This window comes from Eptesicus fuscus, chromosome 6, assembly GCF_027574615.1.
Source record: "Eptesicus fuscus isolate TK198812 chromosome 6, DD_ASM_mEF_20220401, whole genome shotgun sequence".
Lineage (NCBI taxonomy): Eukaryota > Metazoa > Chordata > Mammalia > Chiroptera > Vespertilionidae > Eptesicus > Eptesicus fuscus.
This window is the reverse complement of record NC_072478.1, coordinates 80,262,518-80,277,150: the sequence shown is the minus strand read 5'-3', so window position 1 is coordinate 80,277,150 and position 14,633 is coordinate 80,262,518. Positions and strand designations below refer to the sequence as shown.

Below are 14,633 nucleotides of genomic sequence, written 5' to 3'. Positions count from 1 at the left end.
AAAATAATGCTTATTCCTTACAAAAGAAAGTTCAGCATAATTAATAAATTTATACAAAATACCTAAAAGCTACATTGAATAACAAAACAGAAGATAACAAAAATAGTTCGTTTGTTGACAAAGGTTGTCCATGTCTGCAAAGTAAATTAAAGTGAAAATCTGATATCACCTGACTAACAGATTTGAATAGAATAACTGAAATTCAGAAAAAGTTACCTGACTCTTTTGAGAGGTAGGGAGAAGCTTCAGAAAACCAAGAGAAACATACAAAAGGAAGGACAAGGAAGAATACGATGCCCTCCACATCTCGAATCCTATGAAAGAATTTAAGTTTTATTTAAAGTTCAAGCAATGACTTAGTTTTATTTAGTGAGTGATTCCAAATTATATAAGATTTTCTCTTTGATGATTATTTATAATAGAGAATAATTTTTTAAATTATAACATTAGTGAGTACTTATGGAGTACATACAATGTTCAAGGCAAGTAGCAATAAAATAAATAAGAAAATCTCTAGCATATATGATTCTCACAATGGGAGGTCACAGTTTTGGAGTGTTAATATTTTAATGAAGTGCATGTTTATGTACAATTTGGGAGAAACAAGTATGCAAAGTTATATGCTCATGGTTATTCAGGGGGCAGAGCCTGGTAAAATAGTCAACAAGAAAGGTCTAGGTAGCTTACACTCTGATCTCACAAAGATAAAAGTATATGGTAAAGACAAGAACCATGGATATATAGAAATGCAAGATTACATAAAAGCTGTAAAATGTTTCATTAAAAAGACATTAATTAAGAAGTTGATTTAAACAAAATGTCTTCTTACACTACTTGGGTAATTTATAGTTATGAACAGAGTAAACACAGAAAAGGTCAAATATGGAGAAAATACATACTCAATGTTTAGTGTAAGTAGAAATGCAAAGTCCAATAAATATTAATAAAAGAAAGAAACCTAGCATGATCAGGGGCATGCATTGGTTTGGAATAGAGATATACATATTTAGAGAACAATACAATTTCTTAAAAGAAATGCATTGTAGTGGAAGTTAGGTTGGCCAAAATTAAGGAGAAATTCACTTAACCAATACAACACTTAACTGAATACAAAGCTATCCCGGCAATTGGGATTTTCTTTTCTTTCTTTCTCAGGGTCCTGAACCAAGAGGCTAGGGATTATTGGTTTCAGGAACTTGAACTCACCAGTCCCAGGGTCTCCCGTCATACACACCTCATACTGGTAGCTCTGGGACAGGGTCCCAGTACCGCTGACGTCCACCAGGTGGCCCGGAAGGTGGCCCTCAGGCACCGAGCAGCCACCCGCCCAGGCCGCCCTGCTCCGCCTGCACAGCCGCACCGCGACGAACGCCAGCACCGAGAACAGGAACAGCGACGACACCGACGCCAACGCGATCACCAGGTACACGGTCAGCGGGTCGGCCTGCGCCCGCTCGGCCGCCGCTTCGGGCAGCGGCAGGTAGGGCTGCGAGAAGCCCTCCACCAGCAGCACGTGCAGCGTGACGCTGGCAGACAGCGCGGGCTCGCCATTGTCCTTGACCAGCACCACCAGCCTGTGCTTGGCCGCGTCGCGCTCGCCCAGCGGCCGCGCCGTGCGCACCTCGCCATTGTGCGCCCACACGCCGAACAGCCCGGGCTCCGTGGCCCGGAGCAGCTGGTACGACAGCCAGGCGTTCTGGCCCGAGTCTGCGTCCACCGCCACCACCTTGCTCACCAGGTAGCCCGGCTCGGCCGCCCTGGGCACCAGCTCGGTGCAGGGCGCAGAGCCGTTCTGCAGCGGGTACAGCACGAAGGGCGAGTTGTCGTTGGCGTCCAGCACCTGCACGCGCACCAGCGCCTGGCTGCTCAGCGCGGGCGACCCGCGGTCCGTGGCGCCCACGCCGAACTCGAACGCCCGCAGGGCCTCGAAGTCCAGCGCCCTCAGGGCGAACAGGTGGCCGTTGTCCGCGTTGATGGACACGAGCGAGGCCAGGGGCAGCTGCGGGTCGTGGGGCGGCAGCAGCGAGTAGGTGACCTGGGCGTTGGCGCCCGCGTCCCTGTCTGTGGCGCTGACGCTGCCGATGTGCAGGGCGGGGCTGTTGTTCTCGCGGAGGAACAGGGTGTAGGCGGTTTGGGTGAAGGCGGGGGCGTTGTCGTTGACGTCGGAGACCAGCAGGGTTATGTTGTGCTGGGTTTTCAGCCTGGGGGTCCCCATGTCGGTGACGGTGATGGTGACGTTGTACTGGGCTCTGCTTTCTCTGTCCAGCGGGCTCTCGGTGACCAGGGTATAGAAATTCTTGAAAGTCGGTTTTAGAACGAATGGCAGATTATCTGGAATAGAGCAAATCATCTTTCCGTTGTCTCCGGAGTCTCTATCTCGAATGCGGAAGATGGAGACTGTGGTCTCAGGAGCATTTTCTGGGATAGAGCTGAGGAGTGAAGATATGAACAGTTCCGGGGCGTTGTCGTTCACGTCCACCACCTCTATGACTACAGTGCCTTTTCCAGAAAGGCCCCCTCCATCCGTAGCTTCAATTTCCACTTGGTAAGATTTAATTTGTTCAAAGTCCAATTTCTTTGTCAGTCGGATTTCTCCTGTGACTTCATTCATTGAGAAAGTTTGCTTAATATCATCTGATGCTTGGAACAAGCCATAGGAAACTCTCCCGAAGTTTCCAGCATCTTTATCCTTGGCTAAGACAGTAACGATTGGAGAATCTAAGGGGCTGTTTTCCAGGACCTGCACCTCATATGGGGTGCGCACAAACTCAGGAGCATTATCATTAACATCCATGATCAGGATTCTCACGGTGACGCTGCCAGACCTAGGTGGAGACCCGCCATCCAGCGCCATGAGGGTTAAGCTGAACTCGGGCTGCTCCTCGCGATCCAGCGCCTGGTCCTGCACCAAATCTGGGTATTTCTTACCCTCACTATGATTTCGAGTAAGAACGTGAAAATATGCATTGGGGCTGATCGTGTATTTTTGAAGACCATTGCTGCCCACATCCAAATCCTGAGCTAATTTCAACGGAAAAGTAGTCCCTGGCTGGCTGTTTTCCGGTATTTTCAAGAGCATTTCCCTAGTCGGGAATACTGGGGAGTGGTCATTTATGTCCTGGACCGATAATTCTCCTTCAAAAAATTGCACCGGCGTATCCAGCAACAGTTGGAAATGCAATACACACGGTTCAATGGGACCACATAGCTCTTCCCGGTCTAGTTTCTCCTTCAAAAGCAAATCTCCAGTCTGACGATCCAGCAGCAAGCGCTGCTTGTCATAGTCAGACACCACCCGGGCCGACCTGGCGGCCAGCTCCCCAATTCCCAGGCCCAGGTCCTTGCTCAGATGGGCTACAAAGGAGCCGCTCTCTGTTTCTTCCAGCACAGAATAACGAATAGGCTCCGAGCGAGCCTGAGACAGGAACACTACCAAAATAAAGGCCATCACTTGCCTGTTTGGTTGAATTCTCTCTAGCGTCTCCATGTTGGAACCCGGGCGCTTACAGCCAGTCCCTTCAGCAACCAAAAAGACTTGAGATTTCTTGCGTGGTGGAGTCCTCACAAAGTTGCTTTGAATATTAAATTCGTTTCGTATATCTTCCCCCAAACTCGTTGGTAACCCAGTACCGCTAGCAAAGCCTCTTCCGTGTGAATTTGATTCCGTCTTGGAACAAAGGAATACGCAAGCTTATTCATAACCTTAGCCTGCAGCGCCACCCTGCGTCTTGATCGAGAAAATATTCTCAAGTCAAAGTATATTTTGGAAGTATCCAAAAGTAATCCATTTTTGAAATGTATAGAGCTTTTACAAAGTTGCTATGTCATTAAATTGCATAATTTATCAGGTCATGCCATTACACTGCATGGGCTAGAATAATTGTGAGTCCAAAACAAGAGTGTATTTCAGGCTCCCCACAGCCTCGTCAGTGGAACTTCAAAGAACTCAATTTCCCTCTTGCATAATCTAACTAGGGGAATAAACTCTTATAAAATTACAATTAATGGAAAGTATATCTGTTTGTTTTCAAGTTTGTGAGAAATTTATGATGATGCAGAACTTTGTTAAGGTGCCCTGCACCACATAGTCTCAGGAGACTGTTTTTCAAAGGAAAGGTTCCATCCTCCTGCTCTGGTGTGCAAATAGAAATACAGTGGAAAGAGGAGGCATCTTGCTTTGTTATAAGTCCTTTCACAGTTTGAACTCACATTACATTTAGAAGGAAGTCAAGTAGTATTAGAATCAGATTCTTAGAATTGGAGAGGAAGTGAAAGGAGGCTTCATAGATAAAGCAACAAGCTCAGAGGGTAATATCAAGACAAAATCAAGTGAGTAAAAATCATAGAATTTTGTTAAGAGAAAGACTTTAAGCTTATTTAGCTAGATAAGTATCCATGTTTTATAATGAGTTTGCATCTTACCATATTCATCCTTTGTGTCCCAGATACCATCTTGGCTAGATGATTTGGGAGAAAACAAGAAGCCCAGATTTAAAATATCTTAATCTGTGAGCAAAGAGTGCTTCAGGCCTTTTCTACTCGTATGTGGTGCAGAGAAGAAACTTGTTTATAAAATGGATTTCAGAACAGTGCACAGCTATTGTGATTGTCCTGATACATGAGTTTTTCATGTATAATTAGTATATTGAATGGAGTACCACTTATCTTGGCACATATGGGATTTCCCCTCCCTAACTATCTTATAATCTACTTACTTAATGCACTTAATAAATTATAATTCATGTTGAATGAATTATTTTTAAAGCCTATCAATAATCTTAGATTCTAATCAAAATTATTAGAAAAAATTATTTTGAAAGGAGTCTGGATTATAGTAGTCATTCAATAAGTATCAGTTGAATAAATAATTAATCCATTCTAATGATTACATTTCTGCCTATATAAGATTATTGTCAGATCATACATTCAGCCATAAACATGTCTGAAATTAAATAGAAAATTCTGAGACATGAAGGTATAATGCATGCTAAACACTATTCAATTAAATTTACTTTGATTCTAGTTCTAGTAATTACTTCCTGTAAGAGATATAGCAATGGCAGTAATATGAATACACTTTAGAAATACTTCATATTTCATATTTAAGACAAATCAGAGGAGATACAATAGATGTCAATATTAAGTGAAATAAAAAACACATACTGAAAAAATAAAAAAATATATTATTTTAGATATAAATAAAAAACAAATCTGGGAAAAGGAAAGACCAAATTGTTTATAATATAGTAACCAAGTTCTAATTAGACAAGTTAAAGAGCTCAGAACAAATATGTGCCACTATATTCCAGATATTATTCTAAGCATTTAACTCATTTTTATCCCTCTAATGCCCCATGAGGTGGGCATCTTATTAGCCACATTTTATAGATGAAAATATTGAGGGCACAGGGAGTTTAAATAACCTGCTCAAACAAAATAGAGACTGACTTATAGATGCAGAGGGGAGGGGGGTGGGGCCAGGTGAAAAAGGTGAAGGGATTAAGCAAAAACAAAACAAAACTCATAAATAACCTGCTCATAGTCACACCTGTGAAATGGCAAAGCTAGGACTCAAACTGTTACAGTATGGCTCCAGAATGCATTCTTTTATCTACCTAAGTGGAACTGGAGAAGTGAACAACTTTTTAGATCATTTAGATAAAACTTGAGCCTGATCTTGGGTACATAGATATCATAGATGAAATATATTTGTATTCAAGTTTTCAATTAATAGAAGAACCTTTAAAATAGCTTGTTTCCATTTAGAGATATGTACCAGCAAAGAGAGGTGCTTACAAAATTTAGAAATTGGAAGGAAAACTGATAGTATTAATTAGGTTAAAAATTTTAAGAGTGACTCCTTGTTGTCTTAAATATTGGAGAAAAAATATCTATGGCCCTAGCCAGTTTGGCTTAATGGATATAGCATTGGCCTGCAGACTGAAGAGTCCTGGGTTTGATTCTGGTCAGGGACACATGCCAGGGTTGCGGGCTTGATCCCCAGTGAGGGGAGTGCAGGAGACAGCTGATCAACGATTCTCTCTCATCATTGATGTTTCTATCTCTCTCTCCCTCTCCCTTCCTCTCTGAAATCAATAAAAATATATAAAGAAAGAAAAAACATCTATGTATAGATCTTTTAAAATGTTAATAGGGTATAAAGTTAAAATCAAGAAGAGTAGCTTGAGAAATTTGTGATGAAATCTAAGGCAATTTTTAATAATTCTCTATAGTTACATACTAAATAAAAATATGGTATTTATATTTTTAATGTGACAAACTATTCAAATATCTAATGTCTAACTTATCCTACATCTTTAAAATCAGGAAGTGTGAGTCCTCCAATTTTGTTCTTTTTCAAAATTGTTTTGGCTATTCTGAGTCCCTTGCATTTTCATATGAATTTTAGGGTCAATTTGCCAACTTTTGTCCAAAAATAAAGCTGGCTGTGATTTTGATAGAGATTGTGTTCAATCTGTCAACCAATTTGGAGGGTATCGCTATTTTAACAATATTAAGTGTTCCAATATGTGAACACTTTTCATTTACTTAAGTCTTCTTTAATTCCTTTCAATGATGTTTTGTAGTATTTAGTGTACAAATCTTGATTTTGTTCAATTTATTCCTAAGGTATTTTTTATTATTTTTCATGCAATCATAAATGGGATTTTTTTTCATTTTGAGGTTGTCTAATGCTAGTGTACAGAAATACTAATTGATTTTTGTTTATTCTCAACCTGTCTAAAATCATTTATCCATTTTAGTGGTATTTGTGGATTCGTTTGAATTTTCTTTATGCACTATTGTGTTATCTGCAAATACAATTTACTTCTTCATTTCCAATCGGAATTATTTTATTGCTTTTTCTTGTCGAATTGCCCTGGCTAGAACTTCTAGTGCAATGTTAAATGGAAACAGTGAGATGGAATATCCATGGTTTTTTCCTGATCTTAGAGGGAAAGTTTTCAGTCTTTCACCATTGAATATGAAGTTAGCTGTGGGTTTTTATAGTTGCCCTATATCAGGTTGAGTACATATACTATGATTCCTATTTGTTGAGTTTTTAACATGAAAAAGTATTGGATTTTGTAAAATAATTTTCTGCATTTATTGAGACAGTTGTATGGTTTTGTCCTTTCCTGTTAATATGGTGTGTTTCATTGATTGACTTTCATATGTTAAACCCAACCTTGCTTTTTTGGGACAAATCCCACTTGGTCATGGTGTATAACCCTTTTGTATGTTGCTGGAGTCAGTTAGCTAATATTTTGTTGAGGATTTTTGCCTCTATATCCATAAAGGACATATTTAGTTTTCTTTTCTTGTGTTATCTATGTCTGATTTGGGCATCAGGGTAATACTAGCTTCATTGAATGAATTGGGAACTGGTCTCTGCTCCTTTTCTTAAATAAGATGTGAAGGATTGATATTAATTCTTTAAACATTTGGTAGAATTCACCAGTGAAACCATCTAGTCCTGGGCTTTTATTTGTAGAAAGTTTTTTGATTGCTGATTTAAATCTTGTTGAATAGGACGAGACATTTAGGTTGAAGAAATCCACTTTTTATAAAACCCAAATTTTTCTATAAGTTGTTTCTCATGAAAGTCTCTCCTTGTGCATAGCCCATATAAGTTGGAGACAATGACTTCAAAAATCTGAACCCTTTTGTCTCTGATATTCCAGTCAGAAACCTCTCACAATAACAGATCTGGGACTAAGTCCCAGTGATGTCGATATCCTCCAAATGCTTAGAAAATAGCCTGTATGCAGCAGTCCATTGAAGGTTCCCTGTTCATCCTCCACATCTGAGTATCAGTGAACAGCTGAGTCAAGTCAGTGAATAAGAGAACCTGTAGGCTTGGGTAGACTTCTGTGGGTGATCCAATGAATGGCAGGTAGGGCTGAGACAGGTCCTAGGCCAGGTGTAGAATTACCATACCAAATAAAGGTGGCTTCTAGTCGTCCTTAATAATAGCACCAGCTTGTGTCTAGCTGTGGCTATCACATAGGAGCCTAGCTATGCATGCTAAATATCAAGTACTCACTCTGAGACCTTGAATCATTGATAAAATACTCATGAGCTCTAACTCAAGTCACCATCCAGGTTAGCATCTTGTTCTACTGGCACCAACTCAGTGCACAATATAGGATTGCTTTGCAGAGGTTTTTTATTTTGTCATCCAGCATGTTGTGTGTCATACAGAACCGCCATGTGCAGCACTGTCGTGCCTCTTAATCAAGACCAAGTCCTCATTTGCAAGGAAGCCATAATTAATGATTAAGAAAGATTTATAAAAAGTGTAAGTCACTTCATTAGTTTTAATGAGTGATGTTTTAATATAGTTCAGTCTTTTAACAATCTATATAAAAGTTTAAACTTCATTTACATCTCTTTGCTTTTCAGTGTTGAAAGCTAGCTTGTGAATGTCAAGAAAATGTTTAAATTATTTATGAATAGATGTTTTCAGAGAGGTAAAAAAGCAAGTGAACACTATCTAGAATTATGTTTTGAAAACAAATGATAGGTGATTTTAAAGTTTAGTCAAAGCCTTTGGTATCTTGCAAATTTCACTTAATTTTGATACCATGAAGACTAAGCAAAGTTCAATAGAATAAACAATTAGAGGCCAGGAATATACCATATTGGCCAAAAAAGGATCATCCTCTATAGTTTCCACAAGTGAATACATCCCTGGCTCAGACACTACCTAGAACCCAGTCAGGTAAAGAGAAGCCTTGATCAAAAGTATGTGCCTTTTTCCTCTCCATGAAAACTCAGCTAAGTATGAAAAGAAGGAGAAGAGCCAGATTTAAACATCTCTATAAAATACTTAATGAATGAAAAGAAATATTCTCTTTCCTCTGATTATTAAGGATTCATGTATTTAATTTTCAGTTATACAAAATGACAGTATTTATAAACAACACTTTAATGAGTGAAGCCATGTCAATCCTAAATTCTTTTCCTCTTTTCAGAATATTGAAAATCTTTGAGAAACTTTAGTTCCCTTTCCTGGAAAGTTCTAGCTTCTGGGTGAGAAAATGCTTTATAAGGAGAATACTTATGTTTTCCCAATTAACTTCTTTAATTGGAGTCTCAATATTTTATTATTAAAAATAAGTTTTTCTATAGTACTCCAAATAACCACGAAATTTGGTGTTTTGGTTGCTTCCAGATTTTATTCATAGTTGTAGCTATTTAGACTTTCACAGTGATTTTGCTCTCTCTTTTTGTCCTACTCTTGTACATCTTATTTTAATTACACTATAGGAGGCATAATGCTGATGCAGATGGACAGTGTTTAACTCCAGAAGGACCATACATAATCTTAACCTTTTGCACTCGGATGTCGAGATTAAAATTATTCTTTGAATGTATCAATAATTTGAAATATAAAAAATCCAAATAAATAAGTTTGTATGAAAAGAAACTCCAGTTTTTTATTCTACTGCCGCGCTTTGTAAAATCTGGGGTATTTAAAAAATTAAATTCCGAGTAGAATAAAGGAATCGAGAAAAAAGCAAGCGAGTGCAAAGGGTTAAATCATGTCAGATTGAAATCGGAAGGAGGGAAGTAAGACAGGAAGTAAAGAAAGCGTTGTTCCCTTATATGTTACCATGTAAATCCCAGGTAGTTTTTTAAAAGTAGGGTTGAATGGGACACCAATTTTACCCTGAATCATTTGTAGGTCATGTATACAAGTACTATCTGGACATTTTTAAAAGGACCCTAAGGTCGGTAACATTTATATCTTAGAATTTACTAACCAAATTGTCATCCCACAAGATGCCTTCCTAAACAATGTTTTCATATCAAATGGAAAAGCACAATCAGTTGTTCGAAATGCCTTATGTTTAATTTTTCCTAACTCATGAATACACTTTAGGCAAACTAAGAGTAATTTGCCTATTAGCCTATATTTTGTCCACTTTGAGCCAATATAAGCATACACAACATTGAAATATTAATTGCAAATGTAAAAACAAAATGAATTAAATGTAACACTTTTTTTTAGGTACTATAGCCCTAAAAACATGCTGTGCCTTAAAGATGGAACATCTGAAAGAAAACACATTCTTATCTATCCACAAACTTCAAGAACCATAGAAAAGCTGCTTTAGGAATATTATAAGGAACATCTCACTTGCTATGAATATAAAATTTGAAATGAGTTACTTAAAATGAACCTATTTGAAGTCAACATTAAAACATAATGAATTTATTTTCGCTCACCTATTAGAAAAAGAAAAGGAGGCATTAAGACTAAATTGGTAAGAAAGAAAACAGATAAGAATATGCAAGGATTAACTAACTTGATAGAAACTAAAATCAATATGTAAACAAAATGATTGTCAACTAAAGATTCTTGATTTTGAAAGAAAGTATTCATAGCCAAATAACTATTTTTATTCTTCTATTAATGAAACCTAAGCTATTCCCGCAATTGCAGTTTTGCACTACTCCTGTTCAATGTCTTGAACCAGACTATTAGGAAGAATGGGTTTGAGGAACTTGAACTCGCTGGTCCCTGAGCCTCCCATCAGACACACCTCATACTGGTAGCTCTGGGACAGGGTCCCTGTGCCGCTGACGTCCACCAGGTGGCCCGGAAGGTGGCCCTCAGGCACCGAGCAGCCACCCGCCCAGGCCGCCCTGCTCCGCCTGCACAGCCGCACCGCGACGAACGCCAGCACCGAGAACAGGAACAGCGACGACACCGACGCCAACGCGATCACCAGGTACACGGTCAGCGGGTCGGCCTGCGCCTGCTCGGCCGCCGCTTCGGGCAGCGGCAGGTAGGGCTGCGAGAAGCCCTCCACCAGCAGCACGTGCAGCGTGACGCTGGCAGACAGCGCGGGCTCGCCATTGTCCTTGACCAGCACCACCAGCCTGTGCTTGGCCGCGTCGCGCTCGCCCAGCGGCCGCGCCGTGCGCACCTCGCCATTGTGCGCCCACACGCCGAACAGCCCGGGCTCCGTGGCCCGGAGCAGCTGGTACGACAGCCAGGCGTTCTGGCCCGAGTCTGCGTCCACCGCCACCACCTTGCTCACCAGGTAGCCCGGCTCGGCCGCCCTGGGCACCAGCTCGGTGCAGGGCGCAGAGCCGTTCTGCAGCGGGTACAGCACGAAGGGCGAGTTGTCGTTGGCGTCCAGCACCTGCACGCGCACCAGCGCCTGGCTGCTCAGCGCGGGCGACCCGCGGTCCGTGGCGCCCACGCCGAACTCGAACGCCCGCAGGGCCTCGAAGTCCAGCGCCCTCAGGGCGAACAGGTGGCCGTTGTCCGCGTTGATGGACACGAGCGAGGCCAGGGGCAGCTGCGGGTCGTGGGGCGGCAGCAGCGAGTAGGTGACCTGGGCGTTGGCGCCCGCGTCCCTGTCTGTGGCGGTGACGCTGCCGATGTGCAGGGCGGGGCTGTTGTTCTCGCGGAGGAACAGGGTGTAGGCGGTTTGGGTGAAGGCGGGGGCGTTGTCGTTGACGTCGGAGACCAGCAGGGTTATGTTGTGCTGGGTTTTCAGCCTGGGGGTCCCCATGTCGGTGACGGTGATGGTGATGTTGTACTCAGCCTGGCTCTCTCTGTCCAGGGCTCCTTCGGACACCAGGGTGTAAAAGTTTTCTACAGACGGTTTTAGGACAAAGGGGAGATTGTTCTGGATGGAACACATCGTTCTCCCATTGTCTCCAGAGTCTGGATCGGAAACACTGAAAATGGCCACCACCGTCTCTGGCGAGTTTTCCGGGATGGGGCTGGTAATCGACGACAAGGTCAGCTCTGGTGGGTTGTCATTGACATCAACTACCTGAACTATTACTGTTGATTTCCCTGTAAGGCCTCCACCATCCCTGGCTTCTATGTCAAGCTCATAACTCTTAATTGCCTCGAAATTCAAATATTTGATTAGTTGGATATCACCAGTAATTGGATTTAGTTGAAAAGTTTCGGAAATTTCTTCAGAAGCATGAGCAAATGAGTATGATATTGCCCCAAAAGTTCCTGTATCTAAATCAGAAGCTGAGACAGTGACAATAACAGAGTTAACGGGGCTGTTCTCTAGAACTTCAACCTCATAGAGCGACTGGGTAAATTCCGGGGCGTTGTCATTTATGTCTAAGACCAGGATGTGGAGCGGAACGTTGCCAGACCTGGGTGGGGACCCGCCATCCAGCGCTGTGAGCGTTAAACTGAACTGCGGCTGCTCCTCACGGTCCAGCGCTTTGTCCAGCACTAATTCCGGGTACTTCCTTCCATCCCTACGACTGTTTGTGAGGATGTGGAAATGGGGGTTAGGAGTGATGGTGTAGTTTTGGAGACTGTTTCTTCCCACATCCAAGTCCTCAGCATTTCCCAGTGGAATTATTGTTCCCGGTGGAGTGCTTTCTGGGATTTTCAGCTGCATTTCATTTTCAAAGAATACTGGAGAATGGTCATTTACATCTATGATCTGGAGCTCATTTGGAATAAACTGCAAAGGGTTTTGCAGTAAAATCTGAAAATGCAGTATACATGGCTCTGTGGGGCCGCATAGCTCCTCCCGGTCCAATTTCTCGTGTAGGAGCAAATCACCGGTCTGATGGTTGAGCTGAATACGCTGTCTGTTCCCTTTAGACACAACTTGGGCCCCCCTCACGGCCAGTTCCTCTACACTCAGCCCCAAATCCTTTGCTAGGTTAGTTATTAAAAAGCCCCTCTCTTTCTCCTCAGCCACAGAGTAGCGTCTCGATTCAGACCCAGCCAGAAACCCACCAAGAAAAACAAAGAGAAACAGGACTTGCCTTTGTCTAAGAAATCGCTCCTCTCCGGCCTCCATTTCATTTTCTGCCATGTTCTTCCAAGAAATATTGCCAAACTGAGCCTCCGACAGCGCTGGGAAATGCAAAGTCTTTTGCCTCCAACCTTTGGGTAAGATCTAGCAAATAATCCCTTCCAGGGCTCAGATTTGCTTGCTTTAAATCTGTCCAAGCTCACAACTCCTGGTGTACGGTACCGGATGGGTGCGTTACGGAGTACGCACAATGCCCTGGTTTAATTCTCCTTCTTAGTCAACAGCGCCACCATGCGTTCGCTCGCAGTTTCTAACTCTTGGAGAAGATGCTTTGGGGGCTTCTGTTGTTTTGATCTTTTAAATTGCTTATTCCCCTTCCTAAAACCTGTTAACGCTACTGGAGGAGTTTCCTGTGTTGCTTGAGTTAAAAAAAAACACCAACAACCTAGGGAAATTAAATGCGCCTTTATTTAAAGACGATACTGTTCCTGGCAGAGTCCTCATTTATATGATTTTGCGGAAGTGGACACCTGCTAGGGCTACCACTCCTGTCTGTAATAATTAAACAAATTTGAAAAGATTTTGCTCTACATTATAACATGCTTCACTATCATATTTGTGTTTTTCTTTATTTTCCAACTTTTGTAAATGTGCATGAGTTGCTTTTCTAGTAAGGAAAAAATGTTATGAAAAGATAAACTCATGCATATAAAGTTATAATAAATGATGTCAGTGGGTATATCCAGAGACCACAAATGCCTCATTCCTTCCACATTTTAACATTCACTCGAGGAATACAGAGCTTTCTCCTTTTTATTTCACAGTAATTTTACCATTATTGGTCTCATCAGTAAAACCGTATTTCATCTGCGGAAACAGATACCTGCTAAGTTTGTAGAAGTTGGGCATGTAGTGGTAACAAGGCAGACATATACCTTACACAGTTTTCCATTTAATGGGGTGAAGACTTTGAACAGATGTTCAAACAGTGTGAAAAGTGCTATATAGGAAATTTACTGAGTGAACTTGAAAGTATGAATAGGGAGACCTAATTTTAATGGGGGGCAGGGCTTGAGAAAAAGTTCCCAAAGATGTTCCATTTAATGGAACATGAATGATGAGAAGTTTGCCAGGCTACTGACTACAAAATGGGAAGATTCTGTATACGAAAAAACTGATATGTAAAGGCCCTAGGACAGTAAAGCATAGCTATTCTAGACAATGAAGGAAGATCAGTGTACCCAAAATTATTGTCCCAAAAATAAGTGGGAAGAGAAGGCTGGAGAGGTAGACTGGGGCCAAATAATGGGTACTTGGATTTTATTCTAAGAATAAAAGGAAGCTACTGCAATGTTGTGGCAGGGATATGAACAACACAAATATCATGTGCTTGATCTAGCTCCTTCACAATTATCAGGAATATTACACAAAGGCTCATCTATTAAGTTTAGTCTTAATATTAGTGATATGTAAAATAACAGCAATTATACATCTATATATATTATCTTATTTATCATAACTGCAAGTTATTGACATAGCTGTTATTATTAATTTGGAGGGACAGAAATTATGTGACTTATCCAAGATCCTCAGGTAATAAGTTGGTTAATCAGAGACTTTTGGATACCAAGATGGTGCTCCACATCACTAATAATCTCAAAATAAGATCTTTCACATTCATCTTATAATTTTAACAGTGTAGCTCAAGCATCAAATGATATCAACATTTTAAGGTAGGCAGAAGAATATCAAAAATTAAAATTTTGCCCTAACTGCTCTGGCTCAGTGGATAGAGCATTGGCCTGCGGACTGAAAGGTCCCAGGTTCGATTCCAGTCAAGGGCATGTACCTTGATTGTGGACACATCCT

At 41.4% G+C, this 14,633-nt stretch overlaps 2 protein-coding genes across 2 annotated transcripts; both read right to left on the bottom strand.

Annotated features, from left to right (window-relative positions):
- Positions 1-1,046: 1,046 nt before the first annotated feature.
- PCDHB4 (protocadherin beta 4) lies at positions 1,047-3,725 on the bottom strand. The gene has a single exon (XM_028144902.2). It carries the CDS (start codon positions 3,485-3,487, stop codon positions 1,100-1,102), a length of 2,388 nt encoding a protein of 795 aa, XP_028000703.2. The 5' UTR covers positions 3,488-3,725; the 3' UTR covers positions 1,047-1,099.
- Positions 3,726-10,388: 6,663 nt separating this feature from the next.
- LOC103285779 (protocadherin beta-3) lies at positions 10,389-13,044 on the bottom strand. Its single transcript, XM_008141216.3, has one exon. The coding sequence runs from the start codon at positions 12,822-12,824 to the stop codon at positions 10,461-10,463; it is 2,364 nt and encodes a 787-aa protein (XP_008139438.2). The 5' UTR covers positions 12,825-13,044; the 3' UTR covers positions 10,389-10,460.
- Positions 13,045-14,633: the final 1,589 nt, after the last annotated feature.